The 17,970-nt window shown below is 42.2% G+C and overlaps 2 protein-coding genes across 4 annotated transcripts in view; one reads left to right on the forward strand and one right to left on the reverse strand.

The window, feature by feature from the left end:
- The window catches only part of PYGL (glycogen phosphorylase L), a 41,543-nt gene extending 32,523 nt beyond the window's left edge, over positions 1-9,020 (forward strand). For both annotated transcript variants that reach the window (XM_087728632.1, XM_087728638.1), the window contains exons 17-21: positions 730-871; positions 1,526-1,733; positions 3,413-3,547; positions 4,326-4,392; positions 7,834-9,020. In XM_087728632.1, coding sequence (XP_087584758.1) covers positions 730-871; positions 1,526-1,733; positions 3,413-3,547; positions 4,326-4,392; positions 7,834-8,034 — 753 coding nt within the window. In that variant the 3' untranslated portion in view covers positions 8,035-9,020. The remainder of the gene's footprint in view (positions 1-729; positions 872-1,525; positions 1,734-3,412; positions 3,548-4,325; positions 4,393-7,833) is intronic.
- ABHD12B (abhydrolase domain containing 12B) overlaps positions 8,837-17,970 on the reverse strand; it is a 33,451-nt gene continuing 24,317 nt past the window's right edge. For both annotated transcript variants that reach the window (XM_087728657.1, XM_087728652.1), the window contains exons 11-13: positions 14,349-14,427; positions 10,561-10,685; positions 8,837-9,128 (exon numbers count right to left, since the gene is read on the reverse strand). In XM_087728657.1, coding sequence (XP_087584783.1) covers positions 9,080-9,128; positions 10,561-10,685; positions 14,349-14,427 — 253 coding nt within the window. In that variant the 3' untranslated portion in view covers positions 8,837-9,079. The remainder of the gene's footprint in view (positions 9,129-10,560; positions 10,686-14,348; positions 14,428-17,970) is intronic.

A 17,970-nucleotide genomic window follows, 5' to 3' on the forward strand; every position in this document is an offset into this window, starting at 1 on the left:
TTTTATATCTCATTTTCCCCTGCCACCACTCCCCCCCCCCATGAAAAATCCCATGCATTCTAGCTCACTTTTTTCCAAATGGTGGATACAGTTATGCAACTCTCCAAATTCTTTCGGGCCTCTTTGGAAATTCTCTTTGTGTTTGTATTTATTAGTTTGTCAAATCATGTACAAGAAAGCAGGTATAATTATAAACATGGATATGAACGAAATAAATGAATACAAATGAATGGGAACAGTAGGACAGGGACGGTAGGCACGCTGGTGGTCTTATGCACACCCCCTTTACGGACCTCTTAGGAATGGAGTGAGGTCCATGGTAGACAATTTAAAGCTGTGGGGGTTTGAGGATGTAACAATGGAGTCACGTATTGACCACTCTGTTGTTGAAGTGTATTTTCTGCAATCGAGTTTGGAGCGGTTTACCTTGAGTTTGTATCAACTGTTTGCCCGTGTATTATTGAGGTTGAAGCTGAAGAAGTCAGCTTCAATTCTTCAATTGAATTCTAAACAGTTCTGGGAGTTGTAGTCCCATTTCATTTGAAAGCATAGCAGGTTGGCCTAAGGCTGCTCTAACAATTTCTTCGATGCTAGTCAGAAGATGCTTCCTTGATTATGTTGGTGTTCTGCAGCTTCTGCAGGTTTTATTCAGCTTGGAAGTAGAATTGGTAGTCATGATTATTATCGTAATCTCAACTCCTAACTGCCGCATTGCTTCCTTCCTTCCAGGCTGCTCCTGGGTATCATATGGCTAAAATGATAATAAAGCTGATCACTGCTGTGGGCCATGTGGTAAACAATGATCCTGGGGTTGGAAACAAGCTGAGGGTCATTTTTTTGGAGAATTACAGAGTCTCACTGGCTGAAAAAGGTAATACATCTTGAGGTACCAGATTGGAATATATAGGAAAGAGAGCCCTTTAATGAACAATAGTCATGTTTTGCCTAAGAAACTAATGAATAGGGCTGACCAGAATTTCAGATTTGATTTGGCATGTATGTTCCTCTTGGCTTCTAGGTGCTTGCTAAGAAAAGATTTTTCGAAATGATCATTAGTATTTCTTATATTATTATTAACACGCTCTGATGCTAAGGAGTTAGACATTCTACTCCCCCTCACCACCTGAAAGGGAGAGAAGGGGATAATAGGAGAGACCTCTGTGGGGCAAGCCTGATGGAGAGAAGGGGAGAAGAGAGGCTGATCACAACTACTCATTAATGTTCAAGCTTTAACTCTCAATTTATCAAGCCCGATCATATAGTTGAGTAGTGAAGCACGGATATCCAACCGACTAGTGTTTTAAATAAATGAATAAATAAATGCTGGCTGGTTATCTCAAGTATTCTGCTGTGTTACATTTTTGTTGCAAATTCTGCTCTTGTCAGTGCATGATTTATTCTGCTGGGGACTATTTAGGAGCGTGTGAGTTTCTTGCCTATCTCCATGCTTTAAAAAATAAGAAGATTAAAATGCAAATGAGAGAAAAAGAAATGCCCAGATGCTAAAATAATATTTTCTTGGCAGTGATCCCTGCTACAGATTTATCGGAGCAGATTTCAACAGCTGGCACCGAAGCCTCAGGCACTGGCAACATGAAATTCATGCTCAATGGGGCTCTGACCATCGGGACCATGGATGGTGCCAATGTAGAAATGGCAGAAGAAGCTGGAGAAGAGAATCTCTTCATATTTGGCATGAGAGTGCCAGATGTGGAAGAGTTGGACCAGAGAGGGTAAGTCTGGTTAACAGCTCAACTGGGGCGCAAGTGGTTGTAGGAAAAATTCTCAATTGTCTGGAGTGAAATGGACTTCCAAAACTTGAATGGAGGAGGGAGACACAGAGTAGACTAATGGTGTTTATGTGACCTCACATTTTAATGGCATAAAGATTTAGCACTAGGAATTTATATTATTGGAATGAAACATGTATGGGGTTCTAAGGTAAAGGTAAAGGTTCCCCTCGCATGTATGCACTAGTCTTTCCTGACTCTAGGGGGCAGTGCTCATCTCCGTTTCAAAGCCGAAGAGCGCTGTCCGAAAACATCTCCAAGGTCATGACTAAATACCCAAGGTGCATGGAACTCTGTTACCTTCCCACTAAAGTGGTTCCTATTTTTCTACTTGCATTTTTACATTCAAATTGCTAGGTTGGCAGAAGCTGGGACAAGTAACGGACACTCACTCCATTAGGTGGCGCTAGGGAGTCGAACCTTCAGATCGACAAAGCTCAGCATCTTAGCCACTGAACCACCACGTCCCATGGGGTTCTATTCTATGCCTTAATAAGACAGGCCTGGAGATAGAATGTTCTCTTGAACGTCCGTCTTCCTACAGTCGTATTTTTTTGTTCAGGTGTCAATGCTACATTAAAAAGAGGGAATGGGTGGAATCAGTCAAAATGCTGAAATAGTTATTGGGTTATGTTTTCATGGATTAATTGCTTTGAATGAAAAAAAAACATTTGAGCATTTCAGATAATAAAACCTCATGCTGTGGATCCCAGCTGTTAGGGTACTATACTTGGCGGGGTTTCAAGAGGCGGGTCTTTTCTGCCCGAGTGGCCAACTTCTGGAATCTTCTCTCCCTGGGAGCGAAGTTAGCTCCATTCCTGTTAACATCCCACTAGTCCCACAAGAACTGGTTCTCATCTGCTTGAGTGCCAGGGTGTCAATTCACAAAGCATTCCTGGCCTGCTCTTGAGTTGTCATAGGAAAGGGGGGGATGGGAAACCGATGAAACCGCACTGCAGCACAAGACAGATGTACATTCCAGACTCGCCTCTCTCAAGACTGTATCCCAGGGTTACTTACAGTGACCGGAGGGGAGTGCTCTCTACAACCCGCAAAGTTTCCCCATTGGCAAATGTGATTGATGACACACCTGGGGGGGAGGGGGGAAACAGGGTTATGCTTGGGGCCGTAAATTTTGTGGGGTCAGAGTTGGCTTCACTTTGGTATGTGCCGACATGAAGGTCTTAATAAATGACTGGATTTCTTTTGAAGCTTGGCTCGAGGCTCATGATTTAATTAGGGCATCCTTCAGAACCCTAACACAGGGGACTTGTGAGAGCTTGTGGTGGCTCCCTTACTGCAGTTAACATTATCTTCTCTTATTCTTGTGCTTTTAATATATTTTAGAAATGAATGTTTTTATATGTGTATCATTTTTAATTAAATGTTGCATGCCATCCAATGTTGCCTGGGTTTTTTTTTTTGTTTTTTTGTTTTTTTGTGAGATGGGCAACCATGCAAATTTGATCGATCTGTAACATAAAGCATCTTTTGGATTCAGTGCCTCCAAAATAAACCCTTTTCTATGATGCCATTCTGGGTCTCTCCTCTGTTCTCTGTATGCACCTTTCCTGCACTGCTCTCAAGACGAATATTCTGATGGCTCCGCCTTCTTCCACCAGGTACAATGCTCAGGAATATTATGACAAGCTTCCTGAATTGAAGCAAGCTATGGATCAGATCAAGAGTGGTTTCTTTTCACCACAACAACCTGACCTGTTCAAAGATTTGGTCAACATGTTGTTCTACCATGACCGGTAAGTAAAGATGCCTTACGTATTTTTTTTAATGGCCATTTGTGTCCTTATCATTTGTCAGAGAGACATTTGAGTCCAAATAAGGTCAGTTTTCTTTGGTCCGTGTAATTAAAAAGCACCAAGAAACAGAGATCCAGTATGAAGTTCTTCTCTTAACTCGTTTTGTCATGCCAATGAAATTCAGGATAGACTTGCAGGGTAGTGGTATATGCACAAAATCATAGTTTTAATGCTTAGGATCACCACTTGTTAAAGAAAATGTGTTACTCCCCACCCAAGTGGTGACTTGTCAAGAGAGTTTTGCAGTATCCTCTATTCTTAGATAAGGTTTTGGACTGCATTAAAATGAAATGCTCTTATGGGCCAGTGGACTAATTCTAAATTTTGGGGACATTCTTTTGCTTTACTCACAAATTAGATGATATGGGGGAGTGATTTGTTATCATAGAGTGCCCAATTATCAGAAACAGACTGGCATAGTTGTTCCCCACCATTCTCTCTTGCTTTCATGGATGCTTCTTACAAGATGTTAAAATTTATTGTTCTGGACACTTCTGGAACACAGTATTTGTTTTTATTCTGAACCATTCTGATCTTACGTGGTCTGGCAGTTTCCCAAAAGCCAATCCTCGGAACAAAAATTATTTTGTGATGTTCCAAAGAGATAGTGTTCTGGAATAATGAATTTCAAGACTAACCAGTGGCCTAGGTCTAGCAATCTAAAACCCAAATTGCCTTCAAAGCATTTCACACTTTTTGGTTTTTTTCTTTTGGATAGATTTAAAGTTTTTGCAGACTACGAAGCTTACGTCAAGTGCCAAGACAGTGTCAGTCAACTCTATATGGTAAGCTGGGTGTGGAGAATATTTACAATGTTTATTGTATTCAAACGAATAGTCAAAGTGCTAATCCATCATGTGTTCTGTCCTGTGTATCCCTGACCACACAAATTAACTATCTGTTCTACAATGAATTTGTACAACACATATACTCAGTTAAATTAACCCATGTTTACTGGACTAAATCTTTTGAGTTTTCATGATTTACTGGATTAACCACTAACTAAATTTAATGGATTAACAAAAACTAGAGTAGAAATGATTCATGAATCATGCCAAACTATTCAAACTTAATTTTTTTGAATGCTTTATGCAATGCATCGGCTTAGTATCCGTGATTTGAAAATAATTCACTTTGTTGCCATGAAGTTGGCTGACCAATTTTATTCATTACAGTGACTAAATTAGTGTGCTTTTAAGTCTTTCTATAACTCAAATTCTATTACTCTATAATTAGTGACCCGGATTCTACAAGCAAACAAATAAGTAAAATAATTAAGCAGCTTTTTACAGCACACAGAGTGCTGTGAAGTGCTATAGAAGAATATATAAGCCTAAAATGCTAATGCTATTTTACTTAAAATAAGGCAGCTTTGAATTTTAGCTAGGGCATTAAGATGATCAGAGTATGTCTAATTTTATGGACAGTAGCATAGCATATTCAAGAAAATGAAAGCATTACTGATCTGATAAAAGCAACCATGCATAAAATAAATGAATTGTTTGGGTACTTCACTAGATAGGAGTCTGTAGAGATTCCCAGTCATCCAGGTCATGGTTGTCCCAAAGGAGCTTTTTCAGGAGGCAAGAGGACTTTCTTGTTTTTTTTCTTTGAAGACATTTTGCTTCTCATCCAAGAAGCTTCTTCAACACTGACAGGATAGTGGGGAATGGAAGGATTTATATTCCTTGCATACATCTGGTCATTTGCATCCTTTTAGAGGGTCATTGAAGCACTTGGAGGTTTATCTGTGTCCTCAGGGTCACCTGAGTGGTGCTCCTGGTTCCTGTAGTCTGCAGTCTTTTCTCTCTGGAAATCCATTCCTACTCCCACACCATTCAAAGGGTGTTCATCCCAAATTGTATAGTTAAAAGTCTGTAGAGATTCTCAGTCATCCGGGTCATGGTTGTCCCAAAGGTGCTTTTTTTCAGGAGGCAACAGGACTTGCTCACTTTTTCTTTGAAGACATAGTTTTTTCTTTGAAGACGTTTTATAATTCCTCTCACTAAAGGTAAAGGTTCCCCCGCACATATGTGCTAGTCATTCCCAACTCTAGGAGGTGCTGGTCATCTTCATTTTGAAGCCGAAGAGCCAGCACTGTCCGAAGACGTCTCCGTGGTCATGTGGCCAGCATGACTAATCGCCGAAGGCGCACAGAACGCTGTTAACCTTCCCACCAAAGGTGGTTCCTATTTTTCTACTTGCATTTTTACATGCTTTCGAACTGCTAGGTTGGCAGAAGCTGGGACACGCAATGGGAGCTCACTCCATTATGCGGCACTAGGGATTCGAACCACTGAACTGCTGACCTTTCTGATCGACAAGCTCAGCGTCTTAGCCATTGAGCCACTGCATCCCTTAATATAATTCCTATCACTAGATAGGAATTACAAAATGGGCCTTTAAGTCTTTTTAGGAAGGTACAGTGTAGCAAGACATACGTGGAATGTAGCCTCGAGTTGCAGGAGGAAAGGACTGTTTCTCGGGAAGCAAAGAGACAACATAGCTTGAAATCTTTAGTCTGGTGGGACACTGCTCCCCTCACCAGCAGTGCACAGGGTATATTATACATAGGTAGTTATACAGATAAGTGTTTCGCTGTTTGGCAAGTTGTCTGTCTATAAGCAAACAATAAAGTACTCCTATTGTTCTTGGTTCCTTTGGCCTGGCAGGACGTGAGCTATGGATTTGATAGTTTTGGTAGTTTCTTCTCCATGAGAGTATGATCTGGGATGGTTTGTATTTAGCTCCCAGGTTTTTGAACGGACATTGGAATATGCTAATAATTGGGCTTTTCAAAGTTATGTGATTTAAATATCTAGCTAAGCTATAAAAGGACCATGGCTATTCAGGAATATAAATAGGGCAGCTGGAATTCCAAACCTGTAGCTATCTAGCAAGTTGTTTAACTGCAAGTACCGTATTTTTCAGAGTATAAAACGCACCTTTTTTCCTCAAAAAAGAGGCTGAAAATCTGGGTGTGTCTTATACATCAAATACAGCGTTTTTTTGCCTCCTGAAGCCACACCCCCTTCACCAAAATGGCCACGCGTACCTTTATGGAGGCTTCCAGAGTGCTTCTGGAGGCTGAAGAGGGCAGAAATGAGTAAAAATGGGCCATTTCCCCCCCCCCCGCGCCCACAGCACTCTATGTCTCCATAAGGCTATGCATGCAATTTTGGGGGCAAAAACAGAGACCATTTTTGCGAAAAACAGGCCGTTTTTTGCTCGTTTTCCCCCCTCCCCTGAGAAGCACTCTGCAAGCCCCCCAAGGCTATTCATGCATTTACCAGCAAGAAGAAAGGGACAATTGCTTTCTTGTCCCCACTATAGGATGCAGGGGACTTGGGATCATGACCTGTGTCATCAGAGGAAGTTAAAAATAAGTTATCTGTTATTTTTGGTAATGCAGAATAGACACCATTGAGCCTTGGGGAAAACTGATTTTACCTTCTTTTTCCATCCAAAACTAATAACTGGCCATATTTTTAATGCATTCTTGAAGGACTTTCTTCTTTTTTAAGCATATGGCATGTGTTAGCCAGGCATCACCGAGGTGGCTGGCTGCATCTGTGAAAGGAATTTTTCAGGCGGCATTACCTTAGGATGCCTGAAAGCCAGTAGGCAATCGGGGAGGCTCCTTTCCTGTCCATGCGTGGTTTATTTGCTTGCGGGAATCGAGCTGCTGAACTGCCGACCTCGGCAGAGCGCAGGGTCAGAGTCTTACCACATGAGCCACCCCAGCCCCCTCTTGAAGGACTGCAAAAATGGGATAGCATTACCTACATACAGGCTGTTACTTGCCTATTTGCCTACTCCTAATGTAACATGTGTGACCCGACAATTGCGCGATAGACATATGCGCGCTGACAAAACCGCCACGTCAAAATCGCGCCCACAAATTTGGGACGTCAAAATCGCGCGGACAAAAACGCGATGACAAGGACAATAAAATCGAAAATATTTTAGGGTTAGGGTTAGAACATACGTATTTGTCATCGCGCATTTGTCATCACGCTATTGTCAAAAACCAATTAGCGATTTTGACGTCGCGGTTTTGTCATCACGCCTATGTCTATCGCGCATTTGTCGGTGAACCGTAACATGTATTGCTTGTTAGGAATTTGAGATGAATTATAGTGTTACACGGGACTGTACCATGTTCAGTAGTAATCCTGAATCTGATTGTCATCAAGAGCCAAGTTCACACAAGCTCTTTGTTACAGAACTCCAAAGAATGGACCAAAATGGTCATCAGGAACATCGCAGCGTCTGGGAAGTTTTCCAGTGACAGGACCATCAAAGAATATGCTCGTGATATCTGGAATGTGGAACCTTCTGATCTCAAGATCCCACCACCCAATGTACCTCGCGATGTTGCTGATGAGATGCTGGCCAATGATTCAGCTGAAAAGTTGCGCGTGTGAATCTGAGAAGTCCTGCAAGGCTTAACTCCGCATGGATAACGCACAGTACCCTACACTGGGGAAAGCATGCGTAGATTTCTTTAGAAAATAACGGTAATCAAGTGGCCTCTTCTTCTCTCTTTTGCTTACAAGCACTGGGAGCAGTTGGGGAATCTTAGGCATTGTCTACATTTATCTGCGCTCTCCCTTCCCTTCTTAGGGAACTCTGGGAATTGTTCCCAAAGCTTTTGCTCTAGTACATTCTATTTCATCTAATGGATCCTAAGTTGTGCCAGACCATTTATTTCTCATGCTAGCTGATATTCTCACTGGACATGCTAGGTACCAGTCCCAGCACCACTAGAGAGTACCAGCTTGAGGAAGGCCACCCAAACGGTTCAAAGGGCCCATTTTTTACTAATTTATAGTGGGTGTTATAAAAAATACCATTAGCAAACCAAATAATCTGTTCACTCGATTGTTGTCTTTTAATTAAAATGAAAGGGCTTGTCCATGATGTGTATTCATAAAGTGAACTATTAGCAGAAAGAATACATTTTAAAGAGAGGAAGGTGTCGACGCAGAATTCGTAGTTTTATATAGAATCTGGAGTATCTGTTCTTCCTTCAAGGGGTGATCATGTGCTCACCTACTTCGCAATGATAATTCAAATAATGATAATTGTTTAAAGTGTTCTGAAGAAATATCTTATACTTTTCAGCAAGTATTAAATACAGCACTGAGCCTTTGAGGAAGTTGCCCTTTGTAGTGCACTATAAATCAAATTGATTCAGCTGTGAGCCAGAAGACACGCTGTCACAGAAAGGATGTTTTGCTGAAATAAGGCTTATAGTAGCCAAGATGAGGTGCATTGAAAAGAAGAAACCTTTGGTAGGCTCAAAAACTCCTGTATTTTTGCCCTGTAATGTTGTCCTGTAATGTCCTGTAATGTACACCTGCAAATTCACATGATAAAATAAAGTAAAATCCACTTTTTTATCTTCCAACTGTTTGTTGTTTTAATATCCATGGCAAGAACCAATGTCTCCTTGAGGTTCCTGTTAAGTCACTGTCCACTTGATTGCTCATCCCATGTAAGGCTCTTGAGGAAGTCTCTGTTACAGGATACACAGAAAAAAATTATGTTCCTTGGATTTGGTGCCATATAAAATCAACATCCTGTTCAAATTGTCTAGTTCATTTGGCCAGGGTTGTGCAGGCTATTTTATACAGAAAAAGTATGAAACTATCTACAAAGTGTAGCAGAAGAAACTTTACACACACATCCTTCAACATAATATCCTGCCTAAAAGTTAAGAATGAAATATTAAGTAATTAGAACCTATAAAAACAACAATATATCTCAGGCATGGGTGAAATTCAGCTGGTTCTGACAGGTTCTGGAGAACCGGTAGCAGAAATTTTGAGTAGTTTGGAGAATCGGCAAATACCACCTCTGGCTGGTCCCAAATTGGGGTGGGAACGGAAATTTTGCAATGTCCTTACCCCAGGAGTGAGGAGGGAATGGGGATTTTGCAGTATCTTTCCCCTGCCACACCCACCAAGCCTCACCCACAGCACCGGTAGTAAAAAAAATGAATTTCACCACTGATCTCAGGGGTATCAAACTCACGATATCATGTCATCAAATGATGTATTGTGACTTTCCCACCCCTTTGCTATATCAGGGTGGGCATGGCCAGCGTGTGATACATCGGGCCAGAGGGCCACGAGTTTGTTACCTCTGATACATCTGAATGTACTATTTTAAGCCCTGGGACAGCAGTGGTTAAAATGCAGCACTGCAGTCAAACTCTGACCACATCCTGGAGTTTGATCCTGACAGGGGGCTCAAGGTTGACTTCCGAGGTCAGTAAAATGACCCAGATTGTTGGGGGCAATATGCCAATAATGCTTCCACTTTGCATAGAGAGTGCTGTAAAGCATTATGGGACAGTACATAGGTGCTATCACTCTTGCTTTTTAAACGAGAGCTAGAAAAATAAATAGCCCACTGACCACTCAGTGATGGTCATCTGGACTTTCCCATTCATTGAGGTTCATCCCCAACCCCATCACATCAATACAATATGTAGCAATAACAACCAGCCAATTTGAGAATGCATGGAACAGAACTGTTGCATTATAGATATTCAGCCACTACTGCTCCAAAGTGAGCTCTCTTTTGAAATCTCAGAAGCACTATCTCACCTTCTTGATTAAGCTATTCTTAAGTAAGAAGAAATCTACATTTTGCCAGTAAAAATGGATTTTCTGTACTATGGCCTAGTTTATATAATATAAACCTGAAATATAACATATAATGAAATCCTAAATGTGGTTGCTTGGATTTTTCACTTAATGTATTCCATGAATTCTCTCCTTTGGGCTTATTCAGTAAAGCAAATCATGGCGTAATATAAATACAATCAAACTTCTAGTGTGTATTCTGTGTCCTTCCCGATCTAAAGCCACTGAAGCATCAAAAGAGAAAACTATTTTCATAGAAGTCTTAGCAGTAGCATAAACTTGGCTCAGTGTGCTTACCTGACAATGGAAGCGAGCTCAGGATGAGAGGAGATGTGATCGTGCCCCAAACCCATGGAAGAGGGGAAGGAAAGAAACCTGATGTTGTCTTTCTTCTCAGAGGCACCGTATGTGATCTCAAAAAGCTGTAGAAAAAGAGTGAGTGTGAATCTCCAAGTGGACTGTTAAGTATTGCTACACAACTTATTTTTTCCCCCTCAAGAATGTAGCATATTTTTCGACATGAGACACACCTTCCTTCCCCCCCCATAAAAGAGTGTGGAAATGTTGGTGCATCTTATACACCGAATACAGCCATTTTTGGCCTCTGGAAGCCCTGCCCCCGCATCGCATTTTTGTGAAAAATGGGCCATTTTTCACACAGAGACTTTTTTGCCTTCTCTCAGCCCCCAGTAGGTCTCTGCAGGCTTCAGCAGGGCTGGGGCAAGGCAAAAATGCCCCGTTTTCATAAAAAAACAGGTGAAAAATGGATGCTTTTTTGCCTTCCCTCAGCCCCCAGTAGGCCTCTGCAGGCTTCAGCAGGGCTGGGGCAAGGCAAAAATGCCCCCGTTTTTGCCTTCCCCCAGCCCTGCTGAAGCCTCCAGAGTGCTGCTGGGGACTGAGGGAAGGCAAAAACTTTTTGTTACTTACCTCTTCGAAATCTTGTTGCGTCTTATACGCCGATGTATCTTATAGTCCGAAAAATATGGGAATTAAATACAGGTAATCCTTGATTTATGACCACAATTGAGATTGAAATTTCTGCTGCTAAGCAAGACAGTTGGTGAGTTTTGATTCACTTTACCACCTTATTTGACACAGTTGTTAAGTGAATCACTGCAGTTAACTTAGTAAGACGATTGTTAAGTGAATCTTACTTATCCCCATTACTTTGTGTGTCAGAAGGTTGAAAAATGTGATTACATGACCTGGGACATTGCAACTGTCATAAAGGGATGCCAGTTGCCAAGTGTCCAAATTTTGATCACTTGATCGTGGTCAACAATCACAAGCATGAAAAACAGTCATAAGTCACTTTTTTCCGTGCATTGTAACATTGAACAGTCACTAAATGAATAGTTGTAAATCAAAGACGACCTGTATGATGATTGGGCTCCATTGCTTACTAAACTCTGAGCTTTTCTTACCCTTAGCCAAGTTTCTGGGACCTACTAATTATGGTGGTTTAGTAGGCTCAATAAGCCCCCAACATAATAACTCTACTGTCTCACACCATCAATGGCAAGTACACAGCATCACTCAGAGAAAAAACCTGAGTGCTGAAATTACAGCTGAAATTACCTCCAAAGAAAATGATCACATTTAAAACTACATCATCCACTTTTGTTCCATGAACTGGGAGAAGAGTTCACAAGATTGTCCCACCCTTGCTTCAAATTTTATCTTTGCAAAAAGCTTCCTGAGCAAAACAGGTTGGAACGGGCCCGGCGGCGTCCACATGGACGTGCGCAGCGCATGCATTCATCTTACCTCTTCCGTGAGCCTCCATGACATTCCAGCTGCTCAGTGGAGCATCGCACAGTCGCTATACGCGCTGTGCCCATGCGGGGAAGTGCCAAAGACTTAAAGACCGGAAGGAGCTGGGCCTTCCAGAGCACCGTACCAGAACGGTATCCGGTGCTCCGGGCAGGCTCCAGTACGCCCATACCGGGACGGACCACCTGCAACCCACCACTGTTATGGGCTAGCAAAAGTATTTATTTTAAATCATAAATGGCAGAAATCTCACAAAATCTTAGTTCTCCTTGGTGGAGGTCTTGCTACCTGAAATTGTGACCTAATCCTATTTAGTGAGGTAGCTTTGAGAGAGCGATTTGCCAACATCATTCAGAAATCTAGACTCTATGTACAAGTAGTCTTCAAAGGACAACTGGGACCAAAATTTCCAGTGCTAACAAGGCGCTTCGTAATTACATTGTGGCTGATTTTTATGGGCTTTTTTTGCCATGGGTGTTAAGTGAATCACTGCAGTTGTTAAATGAATCACAGTCATTAAGTGAATCTGACTTTCCCCCCCCCCCTTAGGTTTGCTTGTTGAAAGCCAGCTGGGACGGTCACAAATAGCAATCACATGATCCCCCAGGATGCTCCAACCATTGTAACTACATGCCGATGGCCAAGTGGACAAATTTTGATCACACGGAGGATGCTATGACAATTTTAAGTCTGAGGACCAGTTGCCACTTTTTTCAGTGCCCATGTAACTTTGAACAGTCACTAAACACATGACTGAAGGTCAAAGAGTACCTGTAGACGTAGTTCAATGGTGAAACCAGGGCTGGGCTGCTGGGGATTCCCAGGGGTTCAGGAGAACCTCTAGCTAAGATTCTGTGCAGTTCGGAGAACCCCCAAATCCCACTCCTGGCTGGCCCCACCCACCCCTCCCAGGAGTCCCCACATGGCCCATTTTGGATGCAGATAAGTGCAGGGCATGCATGGAGGCTCAGGGAGGGTGAAAAACAGGCCTACCTGTTTGGGAAGGCTGGAAATGGACTTATTTCCATCCTCCAGAAGGCCTCCAGAACATGAGGAGGATGTTTTCATCCTCCTGGAGGCTCAAGGAAACCCCAGGGAAGGCAAAAATGCCCCCGCACTGTGGTGCAACAAGCTGACTAGGTCACACCCACTCAGCAACCAGGCAGAGAACCTCTTGCTAACATTTTTGAAGCTCACACCTGGGTGTAACTCAAACTGCTATCCAGCTCAGAACCTCCCAAATCTGAACAGATTACTAAGTGAAGGCATTTTTTCTCTAGGCAATTCCCCTGAAGGCTTATGGGGCAACAGTACTTAAATAACCAGAGGCCATAGACTCATTTCTACTGTTGAAATCCTACTGCTTATTCCTGGCTAATTTATAATTATAACAATGTAAGTCACCCTGAGTAACCTTGTGGTGAGATGGATGGCCAATACGTTTAATGACCAAATAAATAATGTTTGCAGGAGTCCCTCCCATTGGAAGCTGGATTGTCTCTTGAAATAAAAGATGGGTTGCTGTTTGTTCAGGATGTGGCTATGTTATCAAGGATTTAGGAAAAATGGTTTAAAGGGAGATATTAAGAGAAAACCCTGATAAGCCATGGCGGCACCTTGGTTAGAATACAGTATTGCAGACTGACTCTGCCCATAGCCAAGAGTTCGATCCTGACCGGCTCAAGATTGATTCAGCCTTCCATCCTTCCGAAGTGAGTAAAATGAGGACCTTAATTGCGGGGGGCAATATGCTGATGCTGTAAACTACCCAGAGAATGCTGGAAAGCACTATGGGGCAGTATATACCGTATAATCCGCTGTATAAGGCGATTGGGCGTATAAGATGACCCCTACTTTCAGGCACCCACAAGCCGGTTCGAAAGCTTCTGCGCTGCAGGGCTTTCATAGTTTGAGCTCAGCGCCTTCCTCCTCCAGACCGCCAGCCAGACCTTACTAAGCCATCCCAGTGCTCATCCATCACATGCCCAGGCAAGGAGCGACGAGGTTATTGATTGAAAGGCCGGCGTCTGCGCTGGTGGCAGCGCGGCTTTTTGTGTGGCGGCATTGCTTTTTCTTTTGTTTTGGTTTTTTGGTCTGCTATGGAAACATAAAACTATATTGGTGATGTATGTTGTAAAAAGTACAATTCACAATTAGCAGAAAAACAAAACCTGTTAATATATGGAGTGACTTTCCACTTCTATAGCTTATATCTATAGAAAGAGTGATCTCTGCGCTTTTGCATATTATCTGTTTATATGTACAAAGAACCCTTTTAAAAGAGTAATGGACTACAGTTACTGTTTAGTTACCGTTTTTCCATGTTGTACAGGTATCATCCCGTCATCTTCTGAATGCAAGATCAAAATAGGACTAGATAACACTTTGACACTACGGACAAGAAGCACAATGTTTTAGTTCAATTTAACTGATTTTTCATATCTTTACCCCTGCTTTTCAAACAAAAATTGTCTTTCAAGTAGTTGAGTAACATTTCTAACCATTAATGAAACCTTAAGTCATTGTGCGCTGTCATCCTTTGATTCCTGGCAAAATATCCCATGACGTTTGGACAACCTAGAACTACGCCGCCTACGATCTAACCTAAGTGTAGTACACAAAATTGTCTGCTACAATGTCGTTCCTGTCAATGACTTCTTGAGCTTCAATCTCAATAATACACGGGCAAACAATAGATACAAACTCAAGGCAAACTGCTCCAAACTGGATTGCAGAAAATACGACTTAGCAACAGAGTGGTCAACGGCTGGGATGCTCTACCTGTCTCTGTTGTAACATCCTCAAACCCTCACAGCTTCAACCTTAAACTGTCTACCAGGGACCTCACCCCATTCATAAGAGGTCCATAAAAGGGGGCATGCATAAGTGCACCATCGTGCCTACCGTCCCTGTCCTACTGTCCCCATTTACTTGCATTCATTTCTTGTTCTTGTCCATGTTTATGCTTATACCTGTTATCTAGTACATGTAAAATAAAATAAAATAAATTGTACAAATAAATAAAATAAATAAATAAGTCATACACCTACATATGTAGCTCTCCCACTCCAAAGATGGGGAGAGATCCACCTTTTTAGGAGCAATAAAGGAGAATATTTGTAGCTCGGGGTTGAAATGAGGGATCCTTGGTGCTCTCTGAGTTTGGTTGTTTTCTTGCTGACATTTCGTCATCCAAACTAAGTAGCATCATCAGTGCTACTAGTTACCTAGTTTGCGTAATGAAACATCTTCAAGAAAACAAGCTCATGCTTGTTTTCTTATGCTTAAGATCAGGAATGATTTAAATTGTTCAAAGTTAGCTTAGCAAGAAGAAGCTAAGATCAATAACCAATGTTCCCTCTAATTTTTTTTCAGTGTGAGCAGAAAAGTATAGTGTTTGAGCAGCATATTTTCATGCCTGAGCACCTGAATTTTTTTCACAGATGTCACCTAAGACAACAACAAAATCAGTATTATTTGAAACTCAAAGTTATGTTTATTCAAGGTACCCGCTTAATTAAAAGTGTTATCTAATATCAGTATCACTTAACAACGCTCCTGCTTAGCAACCAAAATGTTGGCTCAGAAAGTCTGGCATTTGAAGCACGCAAGTCTTAAAGCTGTTGTTACAAGACCCTTGCACCCCTAACCCTTTAGGGGGAAAAAACCCCAGGGGTCTTCAAACGTGACAGCTTTAAGACTTGTGGACTTCAACTTGTGGAATTCCTCCCTGAGGGGAATTATATATTTGGACTGTTTCATAGTTACATTAGAGAACTACATTGTTAGAACTTAGCACAAAAGATACCTTTTATCTGAAAATCCAAATAGAGTAAACCTGCTATTATCCCAGAGCACTAATGTCATTTGTCCCAATCTGTTTTACGAGTGTGTATTAAAATAGATAGAAACATTTTCACTAAATTTTATAGATCTATATTTCAGGAACCTATCAGAAGTTAGGGCAAGATAAGAGTGGAAAAATGAATTTTGTTGCAGGTCATGGGGATTTTTTCAGCATCTTAAAAGTGAAGCGCATGTGCATTGAACTAGCAATACCCATTTAATAACAAAAGGAAATGGCTGAATTAAATTTGGTAAAGTTGCAAGCGAGCTGTAAAAAGCTTGTGGTTTTTAAAATCATAGAATCAGAAGGGATACTGGAGGTCTTCTAGTCCAGCCCCTTGTCCAAGGCAGGAGTCTTTATATCATCTGAGACAAATCGCTGTCAAGTCTTTTGAAAACCTGTAGCAAATGAATTAAGATTCCATTGATTTTAATTGTTCTTTCTGTCAGATTTCTCCTTATTTCCAGCTTGAGTCTCCTTCTGACAAGTTTCCATTGCTTCTTGTCCTATGGTGCTATTGCTGCCGCCTCCTCCTCCTCCTCCTCCAACAGCACCAACACATTTGCTGCCCAGCGCTGCGGCTGAGGTGAAGCCGCCAAAGCTCCCGCTGGCGCCCCCGCAGCACTGGGCGGAAATCCGGCAGTGCTGTTGGAGGAGGAGGAGGCAAACCAGCCTGCCACCACCGGCCACCGCCAGCCCCGCCGCTCTTCCCGCCCCCTTCCCAGCCCCACAGTCCAGTGGACGCAGCAGAAGCAGCCCCGGGGCTCTGCTGCCGCTCCCCGCATTTTCTGGACGGGGTCTCGCAGGAAGGAATCCCCCTTTGAAGAGCCGTGCTCTTCAAAACAAGTCTGGGGAGGTCCTTTGCAGGCAGCCAGTTGTAGCCGCCTGCAAAGGACTTCCCCACATTTACTTTACAGAAATCTCTGCGCGGCAGTTAGAAACTGCTGCGCGGGGGTTTCTTTCCACGTGCGCGGCCGCGCACCTTAGAGGGAACAGTGTCAATAACCCTTTTTTTAGTTCTTTTTTTTCGCAATAGATTTTAGACTGTGTTTGTTAAAAATCTATACCGTGTACGGGCTCTGGGAAGTCGGGCGGAGGAGGTGGGGGGAGGGGGGGAGGGATATATATTAGGTTAGACACGATTTGTTAGATCTCAATGTAATGTGACTTCATATGTATACTGTTTTTCTTTAATCTCTCTTTAAAAATAGGATAAGCCAAGTACATTAACATATAGTGGAAATACACCAAGGGGAGGAGGAGTGGGAAAGAAGAAAGATGGGCAGAGAGGGATGGGAGAGAGGATGGGAGGGAAGGGGAGAAGGAAGGGGGGAGTGGATTTGGAGAGAGGAGTGGTAGAGGGGGAGGGGAAGTAGGGTAGAGGGGGATGATGGAAGGAGATAGAAAGTTGGAGGGTGGTGGAAGAAAGAGGTATATGGAGAGTGGAAGAAGTATATTGGGTTTCTATTTTCTGGGGTATTGTTGACAAGAGGAATTGATGCAATTATTGTTTAATACTGTATGGTGTTGGATATGCACAGTATACATGTGAGTGTATGAAAATGAAAATGAAAAAATAAAAAATATTACTCAGAAAAAAAATACAATAAAGAAAGAAGAAAACAAGCTCAGAGAGTACCAAGGATTCCTCGCTCACCCTTGGAAGAGGAGATCTTAAGAAAACACTTCAGAAATGTTTAAAAAGTCACTCGTTTTTCTTTCAACAACAGTGTAACTTATTTGCAGTTGTGCCTTCAGTATCCCATTACCCTGAATTTCCCATCTTTCCTGAATACTTTTCCTTCTCCAGACAGTGGATTTGAAATCAATAGTCACCTATCTCTCCTCTGAGTTCATCAAAATCTGATTCTTTTCTATTCCTCCTCGCCAGAACATCACAAATGTCGTACATCGAATTAACAGGGCCAGCAGACAAATGGTGGAATCCAAGGCTTCAGATGCTGCCATATTGAACCAAGAATGTCTGCAGAGCCTTGTTGCTTTTGTCACACTGATGAAAGCACTGAGATGGCATCCTATCACAACGTCTTCCTCTTTCTGACAAGTGTGTAATATCTCTGCACAAA

This window comes from Thamnophis sirtalis, unplaced genomic scaffold (genome assembly GCF_051295495.1).
Source record: "Thamnophis sirtalis isolate CommonGarterSnake01/CBP01778 unplaced genomic scaffold, rThaSir2_p1.2 scaffold_1, whole genome shotgun sequence".
Taxonomy (NCBI): Eukaryota; Metazoa; Chordata; class Lepidosauria; order Squamata; family Natricidae; genus Thamnophis; species Thamnophis sirtalis.